This window comes from Haliaeetus leucocephalus, unplaced genomic scaffold (assembly GCF_000737465.1).
Source record: "Haliaeetus leucocephalus isolate CR32 unplaced genomic scaffold, Haliaeetus_leucocephalus-4.0 Scaffold484, whole genome shotgun sequence".
In the NCBI taxonomy this organism is placed as follows: Eukaryota; Metazoa; Chordata; class Aves; order Accipitriformes; family Accipitridae; genus Haliaeetus; species Haliaeetus leucocephalus.
The window spans coordinates 1,192,183-1,215,779 of record NW_010972920.1 but is presented as its reverse complement, the minus strand read 5'-3'; the positions used below and the strand labels follow the sequence as shown (position 1 = coordinate 1,215,779).

The 23,597-nt window shown below is 37.8% G+C and overlaps 1 protein-coding gene across 1 annotated transcript in view; it reads left to right on the top strand.

Annotated features, from left to right (window-relative positions):
* MTHFD2L (methylenetetrahydrofolate dehydrogenase (NADP+ dependent) 2-like) overlaps positions 1–23,597 on the top strand; it is a 37,649-nt gene that overhangs the window by 1,000 nt on the left and 13,052 nt on the right. Inside the window, exons 2-6 of the mRNA XM_010575583.1 lie at positions 7,916–8,100; positions 9,437–9,559; positions 14,800–14,952; positions 15,724–15,831; positions 21,578–21,670. Coding sequence (XP_010573885.1) covers positions 7,916–8,100; positions 9,437–9,559; positions 14,800–14,952; positions 15,724–15,831; positions 21,578–21,670 — 662 coding nt within the window. The remainder of the gene's footprint in view (positions 1–7,915; positions 8,101–9,436; positions 9,560–14,799; positions 14,953–15,723; positions 15,832–21,577; positions 21,671–23,597) is intronic.

The window sequence follows — 23,597 nt, the reverse complement described above, 5'->3', positions numbered from 1 at the left end:
TCCCTAGGGCAAGCAGGGCATGCTCTACCGTAGTGAGGACGGGTTTCCTGATGTTACTCATGTGTTCCATTTAACGTGCTGGCTGGACCAAGCCTTTCCTGCTGGTGTTGTGGCATGGCAACTACCAGTGCTTCTCGGGGTGTGGATGGGAGGGTTTCAGCTGAGCCCTTGCTTGGCAGCCTTTCCATTTATACTGGAGGTGTCTTAAATACTGACCTGAAAGTTTGCTTGGTTCAGCAGGTCACAAGTAGCCCACACTGAAAGCACTGTCTTTGCCTTGTGTTTTCAAACATGAAAAGATTAGTAAGCTGTATGGTGGCAATTGAAATAACCATCTGACTTCCTAGATATTTTGTATGTCCTGTACAACAGAGGATTCAATTCTGCCAGTTTTGGCGCAAATAGCTGTATTTCTGGAACGGTACATGCCTACTTCTGTTCTTCGCTGCTAGTCACTTTTTTACAGTTCTGCGAAGAGTAGATGCTCCTGTAATAATGATTTTAGAGAGGTTTTTGTGTGGTACATATGGGACTGAGAAGATGCCATTGTGATGGCCCATATGATTTTGGGCTTTTAGTGCATAGGTTGATCTAAACTAGCAGCTGACATCTTTGTTTCTATAATGTCCTGCAGGTCACTGGATGCACTAACAAGAAAGATTCAGTACGTGAGTTGTTGTGTTGTAAACTCAGGCAGGGTTCAGAATAAGATCATCCTTGAGTGGGCAGGACGATAGTGGGACAGGATGGCATAGTAACACACATTAAATCTGTCACTACACCTGGTCAAGTTTTTCGTGTGGATAAAATTTAAAGTAATAATTCACTTCTTAATTTGAATGTCTTGAATAGCGTGGTGCAGTTTAACCTTCCTGTACAGCTCATGCTTTACTTTTTCATGTAGTTCTTGTATAATATTTCCATCGAAGGACTTAAACTATCTAGACTCTAAGCCTCAGAAGCATCAACATGTTATAATATTTATTATTTATGTATTTGACAGTTGTGAAAAATTTTCTTTACTTAAGAAAATTGTATATGCATATTTGGTTATACAAATAAAAGACTTTGAAGAGCATTACAGTGCAATTAGGGAAAATGGCGAGGTATTAGAAGTTTCTCCTTGGCTATGTATTCAAAGCTTACCTTTTTTTTTTCTCCTGTGAGAGTTAATTTTATAACTGGGTGGTTTTGCTGAGACAGAGTTCTGAAGGTCCAAATAGCAAATGTGATAGTGTTTACTGAGTTGTAGTAATGTATTCTTGATATTTATTTTGTGTATGAAAATACTAGTTGATGCATCAAAGACAGCTGAATTCAGGAAGTCACAGATATTTTCAAGGTGACCTTTGTTTTACTTAAACTGGTTGCTCAGGTGGTTGCTAGAACTGGAAGGTGAGATGAATTTAAGTATATTTTGTGCAGCAGGTGTGTATGTGTATGCTGCTGCTTCATCTTTCCCTGGTGAACTCTCAGCACCTTATGCATCACATCTGGAGAAACACTCGAAGCTTTAACGGTTGCTGAGGAAATCCAGAGACTTAAAAAATGTGGGATGAATAGATGGTGACTATGTACTAGAAAGTAGGTTCTTGAAGAAATATACTTCATAAAAATAAATCAGCTATGTTACATAAAAAGTGACGTTAGTGCAAGTGGTTTCGTACTTTTGGGAAAGTATTTTCTGGAGTCATGAAGAGTAGAGAATAACCTTGGAAGTAGCAGAATGAGAAGCTTCTCCATTTGGAGAGTAAATGACAGTGCGTTGCCACCTGATTTGTTTCCTTTTTAGTATTTGCATCTAAATCCATTAATGTTGTCTGCTTTTTAGCCACTGGCATTTAAACAAGTTTCTTTCAGTAACTTGGTAGGTATTAGCAAGAAGACTGTGTTGTTTTGGGTGCAGTTAAAATGTGTAGACAGTTGTTTTAATTTTTTCCAGAAGTGCTGGCAGCAGCTCTCTGTTTCCAAATATGATCTTTAAGCAAAGAGTTCTCTTCAAGACACGGATGAACTATGTTATGGGTGGGATGATGCTCCTGGCAGTTTGTTTGTGCTTTTAGGATTAGGGGGTTTTTCCATCTTAAAGACTAGCAGAGGAAAGAAGTTGTTTCAGAACTCACCACTGTGAATTTCTTCCATATGCTGTTAGGGTAATATTTTAAAATCCTTCATGTTCTACCATCCACATGTCTATGAAGTTTAAACAAGTGTCTCTGAATAAATATGGTGTCTGCTGGCTTTTAGATATTTTCCCCATGTATTGAATTGTTAAACGTTTCTTGTGTTTGAGTATGCTGATGAACAGACAAATGAGCATCTTATTAATATAACAAAACATTAATCATCGGTTATTTTACTCCAGTTGTGTAGTTTCTTATAGTAGAGAGAGAATGCAGAACTGTTTGTAGACTGTCTTAGAAAGCATGGTGTTTCTTCCCCCCCCCCCCCCCCAATATGTTGTTCTAGGTGCGGACTTGTTCATTCCCCAGAATATGGTACAGAAAAAACCCCAACTGATCAGACTTGCAGCACTTTGAAAACCAGTCCAATTTTAACCTAAATCCAGAATGCTTTATTTTTGCAAATGACTTTGAACTACTTTCATCATGGCAAACTGACTCGACATATATTAAACATCAATGCTAAATGCGTTTGTGTACAGATGTACATTAAAGCTTCAAGCATATGTATTTGCAGAGAGTGTTGAAATGTTTTAGTTCTGGATGTTCGGGGTAGTCAGGCAAAGAAAAAGATTACCGCTGAAGGATGTCAAGCTTTTATTCTCTTAATACCTAATCAAACATAGGCCTTTTTTTCTTTTTTTTTTTTTTCCCCAGGGAGGTTTTTCTTTGGAACTAAAACCACACTTCTGTTACACAATAGGTAATGCATGTTTTCACGATACACTGAATTTGTACCCTTGTCTTAAAATTCTGGATTAAATTGTAAACCCACTAGAACTAATAATGATCAAGAGGAATAATAAATACCGCCATCTTCCTAGAAAATAGAGGTAAAATACCATCACGTACTTTGCTTATTTTATGTGTCAAGCAAAGTTCAAGCCACAGAAGTCGAAGTAGCCAAAAATTAGGTGTAAGAATAAAGTAATTAATTATGCTGATTAAATTTAATTTTTTCAAGTGTTTCATAGGGAGAACAGTATGTTGTCTTGCTATAATGATGACCAGCTGCGATAAATCATCATCAAGACTGAAATAATACATTTTAGGACCTTTCTAGATAGCCTTCACTTGCAGTACCTATTGAAGTGTTGAGGTTTCAGTTTGTGTAACTGTAACGTGTATGGTTAAGTGTAAACACTAGGTATTTGTGTTGGGTTTTTTTATTATTATTTTTTAATAAAGTAGAGTAGCAGAATGGTAATGCATGGATAGCTGCTAATTGGGGAATATCTAACCCTGTAAAAGAAGAACATAATAATCTTTCTATTCTAAGTAATGTAACATTTGTTTTACATTTGGTTTTGGCCTTGGACTTGTAAAAATTTAGGTGCTGGCTGATTTAGGGCAAAACTATTTGCTATATATGAAGGTGACATCAGCTTTCAAATCTATTTGAAAACCTCCGCTAAGAAACATGTAAGAAGTGATGAACGTTTCAACCTAAGCAGTGGTTCTTGCAGTAGCGATATTTACAGCTTGGTTACAGTGATGGCATTTTTCAATGCAGAGTTAACCTAGTGGATATGTGGAGTGCTTTTAATAGATTGGGACTCGTGACAACTGGGACACTTGGTATCTGAACCATTATAAAAATTGTTAGCTGTGTTCCAAAAAAGATTTGCATTAGTGACATTGTACTGGTATTGGTAAACTATGGGTGGTTGAGCCCTTGAGGCTCAAGAAGGTGTGTGATCATCAGCTATGATCAGATGATGGGGGGAAGCTTTCTTGCCTTAAATAAATAGTAAAATTTATGGGGTGGGGGGAAGTCACGAGATTTGCTGTTCTTTCCTTAGAAGAGAGAACAGTGCATCTGTGACTTGACAGGCTCTTTATCTGTAACTCTGTAAGATACAAAGCTGAGCTTTCACACTCAATTTTTCAATTATTTGATAATTTCAGTTGCTCTGTGGTTCATGGTCAGTCTCCAAAGCAAAGGCTGAAAGTTTTACCTAAAGATTTCCTTTTCCTGTACGTTGTCTTCATTGAGATTCTCTTTGAGACCTGGAGTCATTTTCATAAACATTTGCCATAAATGTACATGCTATTTACCATCTCCCTTCCCAGCACTTTTAAGTTACGAATATGAAAAATAGAACTGCTCTTTGCATCTATACCTTTCTTAATCTCCTCCAAGTATCTGTTTAGCTGTTGTAATGCCAGAAGAGGGTAGCTTTTTTAAAGTAGGCCCATCCTGTAACTTCTTGCTAGGGTATAATTGTACTTGTTTTCTTCTGCATATGTGAACTAACCTGGAATCATTTTGATCTTCTATACCTGGGCTGCCCCAGAGTATTAATTTTTCAGAGTAGTCTTAACTTGAAAAATTTCTGTTTTCAGGCAAGTTTTTGTCTTTTACAGTCGATGTTTGCTCAGGCTTGTAGAACTTGCTTTTTGTTGTCTTCAGAAAGATCCAGGTGTTGGAAGAGCCTTATCACAGTGCCTCCTGGCTAGGATTTATTACATGTGTTTTGTCCTAGCTTATAATGTGTGTGTGAGAGTTTTTTTTTCTTTACATTTGTGTGTGTATGGTTTTGCCTTTTTAGCACTGTTTTTCTGTTAATTTGCTTTGGTTTTGATCCTTGGATGACTGAGAAGATTGAGTGTGATGGGGTGAGAATGGTCCGATGTGAGGGAGGACAGATCTTGAGAGCTTAATGAGTCTGTGGCTAGATGTTAAGGAATAGGCACACACTTAAAATCGTTTGCTTAAAGGTTAAGAAAACTTACCCTTTGGCAACACATTTAGAGTAAAAATAGCATAGGCATGCAATACACATTCATATGGATTGAAAGTACTTTTTGGCCCCAAAATACCATTAAATCCTTGTATTCTTAAATGTATATGGCATTGCTACACAGGTGAGCATTCATTATTTATTTGGCATAATGAGTACATGGAAAGAAGTGTCTTGTGCCAGAGGCATGTATAGCTAAAACATAAATAATGAAGATGGGAGAGAGACACGTATGAAAATGAGTACATACAGAGCAGGCCATACAGGAAAAGAATAAAACCACATCTGTTGGCTTAATTATTTTTCTTTATATACATATTTAAGTTAAACAGTACAGAAACTTGTGTTTGGGAAGAAGCTAAGGCTGGTGTAAAATGGAAGGAAACAAGGTGTTTGTGTGTTGTGTGCCAATTATGCTTGTAATATTTTGCTTTCCTGACAAACGCTTGGATAAATAGTTCTCAGCACTGTGTGTTATTTTTTCTTTCTTTTTTTAATACTAGGCAGTGTGATTTTTTTTTTCTTTATTTTAAAGTTATAATGACATCTTCTTGCTGTCATTATCACTCATCTGGAGTCCTTGCTAAACTATGCCAGTTATAAATGGTAGTCAAGTTGAATTAATTTATTCAATTCAAAGCAGGGGTTACAGTCTGTGTGTATGTATGTGTGTATACATGTAAAGCTTTTCATCTCAAAGAAGGAAGTGTAGGCTGTTTGCAGAGGGGAAACCCTCTCCTACTTAGGCTCACTTTCTAGTAAGTAAGATCAAGTAATCAGTCGACAGTCTTTGGTTAGGAGTTGATGAATCAGGAGTGTGTTTTTTCTTAGTGCCGCATAGTTGTGCTCATTAGGAGAGGAGTGAACTTGTCCGCTAGTGACTTTAACTTTGTGTCTGTCTTGGTAGTTCTGCTTCTAGGGAGTTGGTGTTATTTTACTGCGTTTTTACAGATAGAACAGTATTTACTTTCTTCTTATAATATCAGAAGATTGTGCCAAGGAGTGTTAACTATATGTATGTATCACGTTAGGATTCTTGAAGTTTCTTTGAGAAGATGAGAGATTCAATTAGTGAAGAAGATAGTGTAGATAAAAGCTTGAACTGTGGTGGAATATGTCCCATGGACACGTACAAGGTGAGGAGCACCTATGCTTGCTCATAGTGAGCAGACAGGCAGGAAGATGGAGAAGACTCCAGAGACCAGGAGAACAACCAAGGTAAGATAAAGCTGACACTTGGAAGATCTGAATGAAATAGTACTGAAGGAAGTGCTGTTCAATCTAGATGCACTTGATCTTTGAGCAGTTAGCTGGTGAGGTGAGCACGGGGAGTTGATAAAAGACATTAGGAGCTTTACCAAAGGGTAAGTCTTAATATTATTGTCACCAAAGTGTCATTCAAGGGTGAGGGTAGGGCTTGTAAGATTAAGTAAGGAATTTGACTTCCTTTCCATTCGGCGGTGCCTCTTGAGCGCTGTTAAGGTTTACCTCGTATGCCATTTGAAATAAACTGTATTTAAAAATACATTTGGGGGTTGTCATGTTACTACTTACAAGTCGTTCATTTTTTTGAAGGGGTCGAGCAGTAGTAGAAGTTAGAGAGTTTGATATTATTATTTCCAATCCAGAAAAATCTATTTTCAGGTATCTTGCACTTCCCTATGTAGCAGAGTCCTCATAGAGCCGTTCTTCAGTGACCTGAAATGTACACGGGATTTCTTCATTTATCAGTCAGATATAGAGGTTAAGTTTGGATGATTTCTTTATATAAGACCAGAGATAGTCTGTGATTTTGGGTGGTCTTGTGGTCATCCTGTCCTGCGTGGTGTCATTGTCGCCACTGCTGTTCCCTCGCCTACCTTCCTTCTTTCACAGCCTTGTGCAATTAGCTTCTTTGATCATGAAGATTTACTAAGAACAATTGAAATTGCACAAATTTCTGAAATGAGTAAAATGCAACTCACTTTTTTTGGCTGCTTAAGGTTATGGGTTTGAATCTTGTAGAGTACGATGTTTTAAACCAGATCAGTGGTACTGTTTCTTGCTCTACAGCTTTCTCTCTCTTCCTGCTTTCTCCCCTCTAAGCAGCAGCACCACCACACAATAAAGTTAGTATTTAAAGGCTGATTATCTGCTACAAAAGTAATTAACCTTTTAGCATCCGAAAGTTACATGTGCTGGAGGTTTCTTGTTTGTTGCAGGTTGGTGAGGGGTGAGTGTGGGTTCCGCGTCCTTGGCTGGGGTGATGATCACAGAAATGTAGAGGGAAAGAGGGGGGCTGAGGAGTTCTGGGACAAGTTCAAGCCACAAGGCTTTCTCAGTTTTTCTCTGCTTTTCTACATGGGTAGGGCAATGGTTGTGGGCCCTTTACCCAGGGAGGGTGTTTGTCTGCTGTAGTGCTGGTTGAGGGACAGAGCAAAGTTACTGGAAGGACAGGGGATTGAAAGGATGGAAGTGGGGAGGGCATGACAGAAGCTCCTGAGCAAGTTGCCACTGGCTTACGTGAGTTAAGTCCTAAGAAAGCTGAGAAATAGTATCATCTAGGCTCGGACAAAAGAATAGTGTGAATAATCCCATGTCAAATAGATTTTTGAAAGGAATTTGGGAAGGGAGGTGGGTAAAAATTCCTTAAAACAAAAAAACTTAAGGGCGTAAGAATATTCTCATGTTCTGTTCCCAAATGCAGGAGTTCATAGATACGTTCAGCCTGGCTGGCTATGTGTGTTGGGAGGGTGGGGTGTGGCAGGTAAGCTCCTCTTCCGTATGCACTGATGGCACATTCCTGCCCTTCAAATAAGGGAGTGGGGAAACACTTCTTTCCCTGGGTGGATTTGTAATGCATTAGTGTTTTTCAAGTAATATTTGAAATACTAGGAAATTAACTAATCAAAGCATTTGCAAGTATTTAACACAGTAGATCACACACTTTAAAGTGTCTTGTTTATCAAATAATAGAGCTAAATATTGTATATCTTTTTGTCTTTATAGTGATGAAGCAACCATTATCTCAGGGACAAAGCTTGCTAAACAAGTTTTGAAAGAAGTTCAAAGGGATGTAGAATCGTGGATATCCTTTGGAAACAAGAGACCTCATCTCAGTGTCATATTAGTAGGAGACAATCCAGCTAGTCATATCTATGTCAGAAACAAGATAAAAGCAGCTGCAGCTGTAGGTATGTGTTATGTAATATAAATGATCCTTTGGTAAGCACAAGATGGTACTGTTACTTAAAAACAAAAAATTTTAAAAAGCGGGAGGGGGAACTCCCTTTATATCTTAAATTAATTTTGCACTGTTTTCTTCCTCATCTTCTCTGGTGAACCTAAAAAAAAAGAAGTTGCATTGACATGTGAAGAAAGTAGTTTTAACAGCACGTGAATGGTAGCTTTAAGTTCAGTTCCGTATCTTAAAATATTGTTAGGAAACAGTTTGCACCCTTACTGATAGAAACTGGAAACTAAAGAAGAACACTGGGTAAGTTTTTTGACAGTTAAATGTCTTAACTGGCTTTGAGACGCTTGGTGAATAAAGGTAATCAGAGAGAAATTATGTCAGTTTTTAGTTGTTTCTGCAAGACACTTTGATTATTTTTGAATGTGAAATATTTGCTTAAGAGCTTGCCTCCTCAGTACCTGTTAGATGCCTTCTTTTATATGTGGGTTTTTCAGCCCACCTCCAACTGTGGTAGCAAACCCTACTACCCCGGAATTGATGGCAACAGTGATTAAGTAACCAGTTTCACAGGAAGATACTGGGAAGAGCCTTTTTGTTTATAATGTCAATCTTCATGTGCATCTGCTGTATTTCATGGAAATGTCTGTCCTGTTGGATGCTTCAGGTCTACAGTAGAGCCAGGCAAGCCAATGCAAAACCAGGGCTTCGCAGCTCTGAATATGAAGGGCAAAATTTCAGACATAATGAATTCGAACAGAAAAGCTGAGCAACTGATTAGCTGGGATAAAGCCCAGTCACTACAACATCTCATCTCCAAATGAAAGAGTATCATAGCCTAAACAGGGAACTTCAATGTTGTTGCTATCAGTGAAACTGCAATCTTGTGAAGTAACTTGAAAAATTTTCTTTTCTAATAACAACTTTTGTCCCACAGAAGTAGAAACGCTATCAGATAAAATGCCAGTAATTCTAGCGTAGCTTTATCTGTTCAGTTTTAATTGTAATTCTCAAGAGCACATTTGTAGAAAAGTTACACACTTTATTTTCTTAATACTTCTGAAATGTTGTTTAATTTTGGAGGTACTGTGTCCAACTATAGATTTTTTATTATTATTTTTTTTGTTTTTACTGTGTGTTTCATTGGAAGATTGTACTTGACATCTAGAAATACAGTATTAAAGACCAGACAGCGAAAGCAGAATTGTTAGCAAGTCCTCTATGGTTATTTAACACAGTTGTTAAGCATCGGACAGATTTTTAGATGAAATGACTCAGCTGCCTGTAGATAAATTTCCTGATACTAATATGTGTCTTCTGGTTTTGTTTTTTCTCAGGCATTTCTAGTGAGGTCATACTGAGGCCTAAAGACGTTTCTCAGGAAGAACTCTTAGATATGACGGTAAAACTCAACAAGGATTCAACAGTTAGTGGTGTATTAGTTCAGCTACCTCTCCCAGGTAAGTGAAATCTTTTGTCTTGCTCCTCATATACAGTCAATGTCAGAGGAAAGAGTTTGATACTTGTGGGTTGCAAGTATATCAGAGTGACATAAAAAGTTCTTGAAAGAGGACATGTATAATGAAGGATTAGTTCAGATGTTAAATTTTTTGTTGTATACAAGCCTGCAGTTCATCTTAAACAAAAAAGCAAATTAAATTGTGAGAATCATTTCATATTGTCAACCCTGCCTTTTTTTAAAGTTCAGTCAGAATGCTATTTCAAGGAATTTCCACACACTTTGTCCAGCTTATTTCTCTTGGGGTTTTGTTTGTTTGTTTGTTTTTTTAACATGTTGCACTATTTTGTCTTGAACTCCAAGGCCTTTGCCATATTTTCATCACCTATATTATGCCAAGTTATGCTATCTAGCAGATGATGCTACGGTCTTTCTCACAGTGATTCCAGGTTTTGCCTTAAACATTTGTTCGTGTTTTCTGTGCTGTCCCTAATGTTCCAGGTGAGCTTTGTGTGAAGGTCCTAAAAGCTTCTCCTCTATTCTTGGTTTTTATTTCCCCGTTCCTAATTTGTAATAAAATCTTACTAAAATATCACTTCACAGTAGCTGGCAAAATGGTATTTTGGCGGCGGTAAAACTTGCAGGTTTTATCTAAATCTACATAAGTCAACTTAGTTAAATCACTGTACGCTTCCTAATGGAGCGGCACCTAAATTACTAAAGTCATTGTAATAAATTGGTTGGCATTTTGCGTTTCCCCTGTCTCGTGTGTTTCCAAGTGTTGCCTTTTATCATACGTTTATGCTGTATGCTCTGAAGGGCTAGAGCTGTCTTTTTGGCATGTATAGGCACAATTTCTAGCACTAGCTGGGACTCCAGGGGTTACTGTTTATAAGTATCTCTGACAATGGTGAAGCTGAAGCTTTGTTTCTAGGTAAGCTCTTAATTTCCAGTCTTGTTCCTAGTCTTGGTCTCCACTTTCAGACAGTTCTCGCTCCTTTTTTTTCATATCTACAAATCATCAAAAATTGGGGCAGGTTCTGAGTGTTAGACAGGAAGACATGTTTTGTTTGTATTTGTAATAAACATCAGCATTCCAGATTAGGAAGTTATGTGCTTCATATTGTATGAAAGCTGACTGAAATCGGCTACTTGTTGAAAAAAATTGGCCACAAGGTGGAAGTATAATACAAGTAAGGAGGCTGCTATCTTGGACACCAAGTAAGGAACTCTGGGAGCTGATGGAATGTGGTCGGTTTACTTTGAACAAACATCTCTCCCACTAAGAAGAGATTAGAGGAAACAGGTAATGGAACAAATTTCCATTGCAGTAGTAAGAACTCATGTAAAAGATGGAGTGCTGACAGCCTAGGGATGGAAATCTTTCTGTCTGAAGCATGTAGCAAGGGAAACAAACTCATCCATTGGACTCCCAATCCACTGTTGTGTTTCCCAGCAATGGGAGGTGTCATTTGTCACTGGTCTTACTTGTGTGGGTACTCGGTAAAATTGTTAGGTACCGCTCGCAGAAATGCATTTTTTAATGAGGAGGATATCAAGTCATTACAGTCTTCTCTTGAGCTGTCTACCTTCATCCATACATAGTTCAACAACAGTCTTGAGTCTTGAAACTTAGTGAATGTAAACCTGTTCAACATTTGAAAAGAAAAAAAACCCTGAAGATAATTCTGGTTGTGTCAATTCAAATGTCTGATGCTAGTACACTTAAATGTTTAAGCCCTTAAGTAATTGGTTCAAGATCCCTCTCAAGAATTACAGTATATCTGTCACAGTAACTGCATGAAGACTAATTAACCTTCCTCTAACCTATAAAAATGGCTAGTTTGAGGCCTGGCTGTTGCCTGCTGTAATAAAAACCTTAGAGTAATTTAATCAATAGCAGAATTTTTACAATATTGCATTGTCTGCATAGTAGGGTTAAATATGCAAGTTATCATGAACGGAAAATGTTCAGGAAGTTCTTTCCATAATACATATCAGATATAACTCTGATTCCTGTATTATTTTTTTCTCCCAAAAGAACTTCAGAAACCGAAGGGCAGAAAGCTAAATTAGCTCATTCTCCAAAATTCTTCTGATTTGCATTGTAATAGAAGGAGACAAAGCCTAGAAGTTGTGAAAACTTTATCAGTGGAGGCTGCTTATTCCAGAGTTGAGGTTGTTGTGTGAGATTTTGGGGTTTTTTTTCAGTAAACCACACACAGGTGTGGCTTTTGATCAACCTTGGGATAAAAATAGAAGCAAAAAATAGCTTTGTTCTCTTTCAGTTTTGTGAGCTGGAGCAACTTAACTTTGAGGATTGTCATCTTTGCCTGAGGAAAACTTCCTTTCTGTGCACCTTTTGAGTGCATTTCTTATGATGTGGTGATGGTTTTGTGGAGAGTTTCCTGTATCTTTTTTAAATTGTCTGGAAGATGGCTATGAAATGTTAGATATTTATTTGAGATAGAATATGAAAACCTCAACATTTTCTTAGTTGTAGAGCAGCAAAGAAGTATGAGACAAATGAATACAAACATGATGTCCCTCTGCTGTGAAACAAGTGCCAGCCTAAGTGCGGCCTGCTTTGGTGGAACTGACTGTTAAAATCATAGCAGTGTCTCAGTATAGCTTCTCAAAATTATTTCCAGGGAGCTCATTGCTGCTGCTGAACCGCTTCCTCCTTGCTCTGTGTCTGTATTTCTTGATCCATATGGTATGTTTTCAAATCCCTTTTGTGCTACGTTTTTATTTTCATCAGTCTTGCCTTTTGAAAACCAGTCTTTGTTTTTCATTTGTCAACATTAGAGGCACATGTTGTTTATTGTGTAAATCAGAGTTCCTCTGTGTGCATGTCAGAGTAGCTAGGCAAGTGATGCCTGGTGTCGTCTTGCAAGTTTGGTTAACAAGTGAAAGGGTGAGTGCAGAGGGGAACTTGGCATGGAGAATAGCTTGGAAGAACAGCAAGTAAGTTTGTATGAATATCAGTTGAGAAGAGGCTAAGCATGTTCTATGAGAGTGACAGTAACATACTTAAGAAATGATTTTGTTCCTCTGGAAATAAATGAGGCTATCTGTGGTCAGGTGGAAACAAACCAGGACAATATGTTTCTTGAGGCAAATAAAATCTACTCATTAAGTAACATAGTAACTGTCTATACAGTCTGAATTGGTTTTGTTTGTTTGGGCATGGCCTGCCCAAGATAGCATTTTAGCAGTGTCTCTGATGAAGAATGGAAGGTGTCCGCATCCTCTTTTCTCAAACCCATGTCAGCCTACTTGTCCCCAGCTATGCAGCTGCGTTTCTTCCCGGTACTATGTGCCCTTTTCTGAAATTCTGCCAATCAGTTTGGGGGGGGGGAATACACGTAAAGCATAATTTCTTTCCTTTTTACATACATGTATGTATTATCTGTCTATTTCTGAGACGCTGAAAACAGTAGTGAGGAGCTGTTTGTCAGAGCAGTGTTCTGTCCTATCCCAGGCGCAAGGAACAGCATGGCTGCCAAGGTTTTGTTTGATGAGCAACTACCTTACCTAAGGTTAACAAGTTTTCTTTTGCAAAAACTGTTTAATAGGTTACTCCAAATTTCTTTCTTAATTGTTTTTTTTAATTCCCCAAGTTGACATAAAAACAAGATTACGGTTGCCTCTAGTCTGGATTAGGCTAGTTTGATTTATAAGAGACTCTTTCATCAATGTACTTAATGTGTTAATTTCCACAGACATTTCTCATTAGGATTCAGAAGGAAACTTCCTCCCATCAGAAAATGGAGATTAAATTGTAAATCATAACAGTCCGGTTTAACTCCAGGGTTTTTTTTTAATGAAAAGCTTTTAACAAGAGATTACCAATTTTTAAGTTTTATAACATTCATGATATCTTTTAATTAGCTGGCTCCTTCAAATGCAAAATCACAAAATACCTAGAGTTAGTTGACTACTGAATTCAAACATCCTATATATGTCTATAAAATAGTTTTGTTGGGAATGTCTGAATTTTGTATTCTACACTCATTTCCCTTTATTTGGCTTTTTTAAACATTCCGTTACGCTCCCCAAATTGGACATGGGAATATTTTGCCTCACGATCGCAGAGTTCTGTTAGGAATCTAGCCTAGAATGGACATTGTATCATTATAGAAAAGATGAAAAAAAAAAATTGTTCTGAGATGGAAGTAAAGCTGGAAGAGTAATCCTGGAAGCAGTGTGGGACGTTATTAAACAATGAAGCAATAGATTAAAATGTCCCTGCTCATTGCAGGGCGGTTGGACTAGATGACCTTTAAAGGTCCCTTCTAACCCAAACTATTCTATGATTCTAAAATTGTGACTGAGGTACCCCTGGGTAAATACATTTATTAAACAAAGTTTGCTTTCTGGGTCAGTATGGGGATGTTTTGCAGAGCTGTTCCTCTGGAGTGTCTTTACGTATGCAAGCTTTATACTTGGGTTTGTAACTCCAGAGGTAGGACTGGCTAACGCACATTTTTTTTTCATAATCAGTACCAATGTTTATGCAGTGTAAACTTTAAGCAGTTGCAGACCTATCCTATATCAATAGTGCATATGAAAAATGTTCATTATGAATAGATAAGAATAGTAAATTTAAGCCATACTTAGTGTTTTGAGCTCATCAATATTAAACAATTTTATGCGTTCTCGCAGTTTTCCAGTGAAGTAGACTATGTTTTGGTCTTAATGATTAGCAAATTACTAAAACCAGTTGTGGTTGTGTAAAATGGAAAATGAAAGCTAGACCTGCAAAGTTATTTCAGCTTAGGGTTTCTGTACATTTCTTTAAAACTTAGGTCGTGTATCCTTTGTGATCTGAGAGACAGGTAACGTGCACAATAACTTTCCTCCTATGATTTTATTTTTGAGCCACTTGAAAATTAATGCTTCCAGAATGCAGATGTGACTCTGAAGTGTCTTGCTTAAACATTTATTTTTATAGTTACTAAGTCGTCATTCTCAGCTGAGTATCAGCCTCTCATATTTTGACTGAATCTGTTGTATTAGCAGTGTCACAAAATGAATCATTTAATTTTCAGTAGATGACTTGAAAAGGTGAAATCGTAACTGTTGTCTTTAGAGGGGGAGTGTAGTTTATTCATAATGAATAATAATAATTACCCTAGCTAGACCAAACTTGTGTGTTTCTCTGTGTAATTATTCAGATAGTATTGATGACACCTGACAAGCGGAAGAACTGTAATTTGAAAGCAATGTGTTTTCTAGATCACATAGATGAACGAACTGTTTGTAACGCTATCGCACCTGAAAAGGATGTGGATGGATTTCATGTTATGAATATTGGACGCCTGTGTCTTGATCAGCCTTCTATAATACCTGCCACTGCTGCTGCCGTGTGGGAAATTATAAAACGGACAGGTAAGAAACTGAACTGTCTTGAAACTCTTTTTATCTCTGAAGACGAACGAAAGATTGAGTCAGGTGTGAGTTAAAAGGTGCAGGTTATCTAAATGTATTGGGCTGATTGAAGAACAAACATTTAGAAGATTAATCTAAATAATAAGGAGGTGCCAAATAGATGAGATCTTTTGCCAGCAGCATAACTATTAATTAAGTGTAGACAGTAGTCCATGTAGAATACTTAGTGAAACACTTTGGTAACTTATTTTAGGCATTTTATAATGTTGCAAGGAACTTTCTGTGGTATTGCTGACTTCCTGATTATTTATCAAATAGAAGATTTGAATGCATAAGTTCTTGTGGGGGAAGGGGAGGAAACAAGAACAAAACGGGGAACATTGCATTCATTATTAGATGGGGAAAAGAATGCATACGTGTTCAATAGTTGTCATTTTATAAGTATAGCATACATGTTCTTATTGGTAGACATAAGAGCTTCCATTTCCCTTTGTGGTCAGAGAAGAGAAATTAAGTCCCTCCAAAGGGTGATTCAGGTAACCTGAATAAGTTGCCAGTTTTGATTCTCTTAAGGTGAAAGCTGAAAGTTGTTTTGTGGATTCATCCCTCAAGTTCAGCCCTGTGGATTTTCAAGTCATGTTGATGTCAGCAGTCCACAACAGCAAATAATTACATCTTGGGGATTGAGAAGAAGGGTTTAGGTATATCAAAACAGTGGAATACAATTTCTTTTTGATAGTGGGGTTTTTTTCCTTTTTTTTTTTCTGTAAGGAATACAAACATTTGGAAAAAATGTTGTTGTAGCAGGAAGATCTAAGAATGTGGGAATGCCTATTTCAATGCTTTTACATACTGATGGAGAACATGAAAGGCCTGGAGGTAAGTCCATGAATGTTGTTTTAATGTTTCCATTTGTGAAATCATTAATATAAAGCTGACTAGAGGATTCAGATAAAAAGAAAGCTTTTGTGTCTTGTACAATATTTGCAACCAGAGCAAGGAAATAAATTTGCTAATATATTTCCTGATGTATTCTCAGAGGAAACTTTCTGGACTTGACTTTATCTGGAGTTATGTCACCAGTTTGTCCTTCATTTGAAACAGCTACTGCTGAAACATGGTTAGCACTGAAAGTTGAGGATAATACCTGATGGTGTGACCTTAAAGAGCTGCAGAGGTTCATGTGATGTTTATACAAAGTAATATAGCTATATGCCGTATCCTTATCCTTATGTAATGTTGATTTCAAGTTTTTCATACATGTACATGCACACACACGTAATATATACATATGTACATATATGCATATATATTTTTTAAAAATGACATGATTCCTGTGTTGTGCTATGTTAGTTAGGTGGTGATTACAAAAATATCCAAATGACCAACAAAGTAACTTTTCAGTGTAAGCTCTATGATATTACATGTTGGCCTGGGGGATTTTTCTGCAGTGCAGTTTATATCCCTCTGGAAATTGGGGGTTGTAATGGAAATATTTTTAAGTAATTCTAATTACAGAAGCATGCATATGCTACTATAATTGCGCTGTAGAAAGAAAAACAAATATAATTTAAACAGAATACTGTCCTTTTGCAACTTCATTTTGATGTTAGAAACTGCCAAGGTGGTGTGCACAAATGAGGTAAACATGAATGTTTAATCCCAGGCATATTTAATAGGAGTGGAGTGAAATCTGTTATTAATATAATAAAACACTTAAAGCTTCTTACTAATCATAGAGTTGGTTTTTCCATTCAGCCTCTGTGGGAAAGTTGCTATTTGAAACTTCTCTCAGTGTTTGAATTGTAATTACCATCAGTGCATAGTTCTGGTCTCATCCCTATTCCCATGAAAATTAGTAGCATTTTTGCCATTTGCTGCAAATATCGGGTTATATATATTACTGGCAGTACAGTTTGGTGTTTTAAATAGGCTTTATACAACACAGAGTTATGTTGCATACTACTTGCGTGTTTCTCAGTTGAAAATGAGGAGACTTTGGTGACCCATGATTCTTTCAGCAGCTTGTTACAAAACCCACAGTAGTTGCATGGATGTTTTTTTAGCTGTAACTAAATACTGTTTTGTAGCTTTCAGCTTTTGAGTTAGGTGGATCCGTGGCTCAGTTTTGTTCACTTGCATCCTGCGTTCATAGTTCTTACTTGACTGCCTGGTAGTATGACTTGTTTTGGTGGGCTAGTCCATGAGTTTGTTGGCCTATGAGCAAAGTTTGTTGTGCTTCACGGTCATCTGCCTGTGTTCTGATTCCATATTACACATTACTTCACTGGCAGCCCTATTTACTGGCATTGCCGTTGATGCTGTGTATGTCAAGTATTCTATGTAGGGACAGAAAAACGTGCGGATATTCCCTTACTGACAGTGACACTGGAATCTAGATGTACAAAGTTAACTCATTGAAGGTATCTTTGCTTCTTCCAAAGAAATGGATTTATTTTTAAGGTAGTTCTTCTTGTTTCTAGCCTGCCAAGTGGTAACATACAGTATAAAGCAGCTGGCAATGAGAAAACAAAAGAACACTTGTACTTCTTTCACAATAAATTAACATTAAGTATGTATTTGTCATGTACATGGTGATAAAGACTTTTGTAGTTGGGGTAGTCTAGTATAGTTTTCATTCTTGACTCACAGATTGGGCTGTCCTTGAAGACGTGGTTGGTCTTCTGCAGTTAGCTTTCTTCTCTGCTTCTGCTCTGAGCAAAAAGAGGCCAGCCTGGTTGGCGTGTGGAAGGGAAGGTGGGCTAGGCAGTGGTTTCAGCTTTACCTCAATGGCTGTCGGAATTTCTGGATGTATCGTGACAGAGAAGAAACTGAAGGCAGTTGAGATAAAGTTGAGATAGACAGTGAAAGAGAATGCATAGAGCTAAAGTATAATGAGATCAAGGAAGTGGATCTAAAAGACAGATTGGAAATGTAAATATAATAAAAATAATAGCTTGAATGGAATAATCCTTTCCACCTGTTTTCTTAGCAGCTAATAGCAGGGCAAAATTTGTGCCTTAGGATCAGAGACATCTGTCAGGATACAGGATGAGGTAGCTTTAGCAAGTGTGTTAAGTTTCTAGATGAAGTGTGTTTTGGAGTTGAAAATCACTCACTCACAAGTGGAGTTGCTAATTTTATTTTTTTTCCAAAAGGCAGGCTTTCTTCTTAAGTACATGTTTAGAACAGTTTTAACCTGTTAATACAAATGAATTGGAAGCTTTTTTAATTCTTCTATGTTTTTTTTCATTCAGGAGAATGGGGACCAGACAAGACTTAGAGTTAAGTGCTGAAAAAGAACTTTCTCATGTTGTATCAGTCAGGATAGGGTTTTATTAGCAATTGGGCTGATTTGATTAAATAATTTTTGTTGAGAATTGATGCAAAGTGTGTGTGTGATACTATTATTTTTCTTTGGTTTTTTTGTAGGTTTTAGGGTTTTTTTTACAGATTATGAACAAAACTGAAAAGCTGCGGTATGTTTTCATCTGTAATGTTTTGTATGTAGAAATTGTAATGTCCTGCAGGTGGCAATATCTGATCAGATAGGAAAACTATCTGAACCCTTACAAAAACAAGTTGTGTTTTGTGTAGGCAGGTCAAGAGACTATCTCTACTTTATAAGCTAGTGAATTGACTCAGCAGTATCGTGCAGAATCTTAAAATCTTAATTGCTAAGTATATATTCCTCCTCTTTCAGCATAAGTAGCAGTGTAAAAATAGTTGTTTATTTTCTGTTTTGGCACGATCACAAATAAGTGGAAAACCTACCCTTTCTGAGATGTCTGTAAGCTTCTGGATTGCTATTCTGAAGGGGCGCTTTTTTTTTCTTTTTTCCTTTTTTTTTTCCCCCCTTCTTTCTTCTCTTTTCCTTTTTGGTAGTAAAAGAAATTACGTGGGTTTAGGAGCTGACTACAGACATGTTCCTCACTAAAATCCTGATGGGAAAATAGCACTGATTTTATTTCTCACAAGGTGTGAATATTTGTAACTTTCGATTTTATCCATTGGTTTTTCTCAGCCTCTCTGCGGAGTACAGGTTAAGAAGCCAAAAGAATCTCATTATGTATATATTTTTTGAAGTTATTATTTTGGTTTTGGGCAAGACATGCTTTTTCTTTTGCTTAAAATAGGTATCAGAAGACTCCTCTATTTTATTCAAGCCTGTCTTTCCAGAATCCTGTGATAAGTCTATTTGCCTTTCATGTGTGGAGGGTGACCCTTCAGAGAATCCCTAAGTTTTAGTGTGATTGATAGAACATTAGCCAAGAAGAGGAAAGTGTGTCACATCAAAGAATAGGCATGGTCTTCTGCAGGGAGAAAAGTGATTTGCTGTTAATATGTTTCGAGAATGAGGCCTCCAAAGAAGGAAATCTCTAACCATCTACACAGCCTGTATGCTGCTCACTCAAAAGAGTATATGTGTGGCCTACGTACAAATGGATCAGCAGCTGGAGACATGCTGCTTTAGACTGGCAAAATGAGGAGTATCAATGAGTAATACTTCGGTCCTGTTCCAATTGTTTTGTCTGTATGAGTTGTTATTTCGTTATCCCAAAGGCATTCAAGGAAGAAAGCTGTAGGAATTTTGACATGCAGGCTTTATGTACTGGCTGGGATGTTTCTATCACAAGAAGGGTTACTGCGGGGATGTTTTTAAGACAATTACCTGTCTAAGCTCTTGATGCAATTAAGTGCACGGGAAGTTACAGAAAGTTGGTGAGAGACTTTAACTTCTGGCAATTCCCCTTTTGGAATTGCTTATGCACATCTGTACTTTTCTGTTCTCATTATCTCAGAATGTCTTGATCTCCTTCTCTTTGAGGAGATGATATATGCTATAGAGATTGAAGGAGAAGAGGGATCAAAGATGAGGGGAAGGAGCAGAGAAGTCAAGGCACAGACAGCCTGAAGATGAGATGCTTGAGGAAGAGAGTTAATGAGATGAGAGACACAGATTAGATCAGTCAGACACATTCCAGAGGAAGCAGATGTGGTGGTAATGTCTGAGATGGCAAAAACTTTTAGTTTAATGGTTAATAATGTGGCTTGGGAGTCTGCGATGAGTGGAAGGTGGAGATGGGGAATTGTAACACCTGAACACTGTGCAGTACGAATAGTTGACAGGGAGAGTGTTGGGAGGAGTCTCCTCTGATAGCTGTTACCTTTGCTGTGTTCTTGGGCAGTCCTTGAGGGATCACGTTGCTTGCTGTTGGATGCAGTATGAGACTTCAGTCCCTATCCCCATAACAGTTTGTTCTGTGTGTAGTGGTCTCTCCTCAGTATCTCCATCAAACAGCAGAAGGTTTTTCATGTCTTACTAGGAGGGTTTATTTGTACCTTCTTGCCAAGAAATGTGGATACATGCAGGAGCAGGCCCCTGATCTTTTGAGTTTACCCAAAAGGGTATGTGCTTGTATTTGTGATAACTTCAAACACTTCCTACTATGGTGTGAAGTAAGGGTTCAGCTGTTTTTGTTTTATCAGGAGATACAAGAGATGGCAAGACACCTGCAAAAATCTGAGCACCTCTTTGTCCAGTCTTTTCCATTCCTGTCACTGCATTTGAGCTACGTAAAAGCGATGACTTAGAATGCTTTGAGTTTGTGGAAAAATATATGCAATGGATGTATTATTCCTTAAGTGGTCATGGTGCTAAGCCTTCACAGATCCATCCAATCGGAATTTTATAAATATTAATGCTGCTGTTGATTGTGTTCCACATGTATGTTCAAGAATGCTTCTCTTTGAAATGTTGTAGCGTTCCAGTCAAAAGAGGGATTTTGCTGTCTGACCCTTGCATGCAATTATTGGTCTGCAGGGTTTCTAAGCTAAGACCCTTGGCCTGAGAGTGTCCTTGTAGTCGTAGCTACTAGACTCGTTTCCTACGCAATCAGGCCCACAAAGACAAGAGCCTAAGTTATCATCTCCTGTTGTTGGCTGGATTATCAGCAGTGTTAATTCTTGAGAGAGGGAATATCAGTAAGAAATAGTGCCACTTCACTGAACTTGAATTACCAATTATTCCTTGAGCACTCAAAATCTGTCAAAAACATGGGCCAAAGACTAAACTTTGACTCGAGGGAAACGCTGTTACAAAGTTATGTCACAGGTACAGGGAAGACTCTGGTCTTCCTTCCTGTTACACAACAAAACGTCAAAGGAAGCATCTAGAGACCTTCAGGACAGATGAATGACAAACGTGGTTGAGGACAGAGATCCAAATGTGGTGATCTTGTACTCGAAGCTCTAGTTTGTGACAAACAACTGAGTCTTATGGCACACTATACAAATTGTGCTTAATAAGGTAGACGCTGGATTCCATGCTGGGTTTGCTCTGTGTAATTCCACTCAACGTAATGAAGCTGATGAAGGAATAAGTTAGTCCACAGTGTATAAATGAAATCATCCTGTGAGAATTTTTAAGAATAAATGTTTTTTATATGCGTGAACAGCAAGTGTTGTGAGCGTTCTGCCTATGCTGAAATAAATGATGCATCCCAAGACAAATCTGGTGATCATCTGTACTGTTGTTAATGTACCAAAGTCATTTGCACCTGAAAGTAAATGCTATACAGGCATTTTATATGTGACAATTAATTGATAATCTCTTACATTTCAGGTGATGCTACTGTGACCATTACTCACAGATACACACCGAAAGAGCAGCTGAAGATCCATACACAACTCGCTGACATTGTAATAGTAGCTGCAGGTAATACTAGTTGTTGTTAATATTCCAATCACAACATTTAAAACCTAAAAAGTAGACTTTGGTGTCTGTGTTGGTGGTACTGCTAGCTATTTCATGTTTCACTAAATAATTGGTGCTCATGCTTGCTGAGGGTGTTGCAGTTAGTAGGATTTCTTGTTTTAAGAAGGGCAAGTGATTTGGCTCTTTGTTCTTGCCCTTCACATTTGCAGACTCATAAACTGTTTCTCGTCACATGTGACACCTTTCCCTTAGGGAGACATTAGAGTGAACTCGAGATTGGAAACTAGTCAGTGCATAGTTTATACAGGTATAATTATGTAAATTAAAACATTCTCTGTGCAGTGCAAAAATTGTGAGTCATTTAAATTTTGACAGGAGGGTTTCTCTAAATCAGCTGGAGGCTGCATTCATAAAACAATGGTATCATTCCCTTGCTGTTAGAATTAAGGGCAACCTTGCCAAATTAACTGGTAGTTTTGGTAACAAATGTTATTAATGGCTGAAGTTTTGTTGTTTTTTTTTTCTTCTACAATTATCATGTAAAGAGGAAGACAATGGTAATTGCCTAGAGGAAGGGGTCTGAAAGATCATGTCTATATTCTTAAAGCAACGTAGAGTGAAATACTTGCAGTTTGACTAGTCTAGAAAAAGTAACAAGCAGAACTCTGCTTCTGAGCAACGTCTGTTTTTTGTTTATGGGTACTATAAATAGAAATACAAATTAATTTGAAAAACAATACCAAATAATGCAACTTACTAAAAACCTTGGTGTAGTTCTGTGTCCCTTCATAGCTCAGGATATCCTCCTTCTCTCGTACCATTTTGGAGGACTACAAGAGGATTGTGTCCTTCCTCTTTTCTGCTCCCTTCCTCCCTCTTCATCATCCTCAAGACCAAAGTCTTGCTTGCTTATTTTCTAGATGAAGACAGATAAGTACCTGTCTAAAGCTCAACACTTCCTGTTTAAGTGAGATGTCCTTTGCTTCAGGGCTTAACTGCACTATCTCTTTCTCATGCCAGGTCAGGAACAAGAACCAGCTCAGTTGTCTCACATGTGATTACTCAACTGTGGGCCTGACCAGAATTCACGCACTGTGAATGAAAGATAATAATGTCTGTGCTAACTGGAAATAAACTAGTAACTTTTCATCCAAATTCACTGCTTCCAATTTAATCATCACTTCTGATTTTTATGCTGAACATAGTTTGTCATCAGTTATGCTTGTAGTTAAACGGTTGAGTAGCAATTCAGCTGTTTGTTCTTCACATCACTTTCCTCATGTCATTTGTAACAGGAGCATGATACAACACTCATTACACAACATGACATATACTTGGAATGATGAAAAAACCTAGGGCGAGATTGTGCAAACAGTATGCAGCCCTACCCCAGTGGATGCTTTGGGGAAGATTACACTTAAGAAAGGTGGAATCCCTCCAAGGTTCCTCTTGTTACTTGAAATGTGCACACATTGTACCGTTGGGATCACGCGTTCTGTGGAAATGCGTGACCTGTTCAGTGAGTGTTGCAAAAAAGGTAACTTCTACCCTGCCAGGTAGAAACAGCTGCTGCCATAGGCCACTGTGCAAGATGTGCAAATAGAAAAGAGCTTTTCGTGTATGTCTGCATGTAAGAGCAAGATTCCTATTCTCGTTCTCCTCTTCCCTTGTAATACTTTCAGAAAAGCCATCTGTATTCTGGCTCCCAGTTTGGTGACTTGTTGCAGTGAGTCTGTTCATTCTGATGTGGTAGAGGAGTCTCTGAGGAGTTTTCTGTTCACTTGCATTCATGGTTTTTGTAACGCTTCAGGTGCTTCTGTTTTTGGTCTTGAGTTTGAGAATACCCATCTTCATATGTTGTCTCTCATTCACCCCCAGCTTTGGGACCCCAGTTTTCCTGCTTACTTTGATTGCGACTACCCGTGCT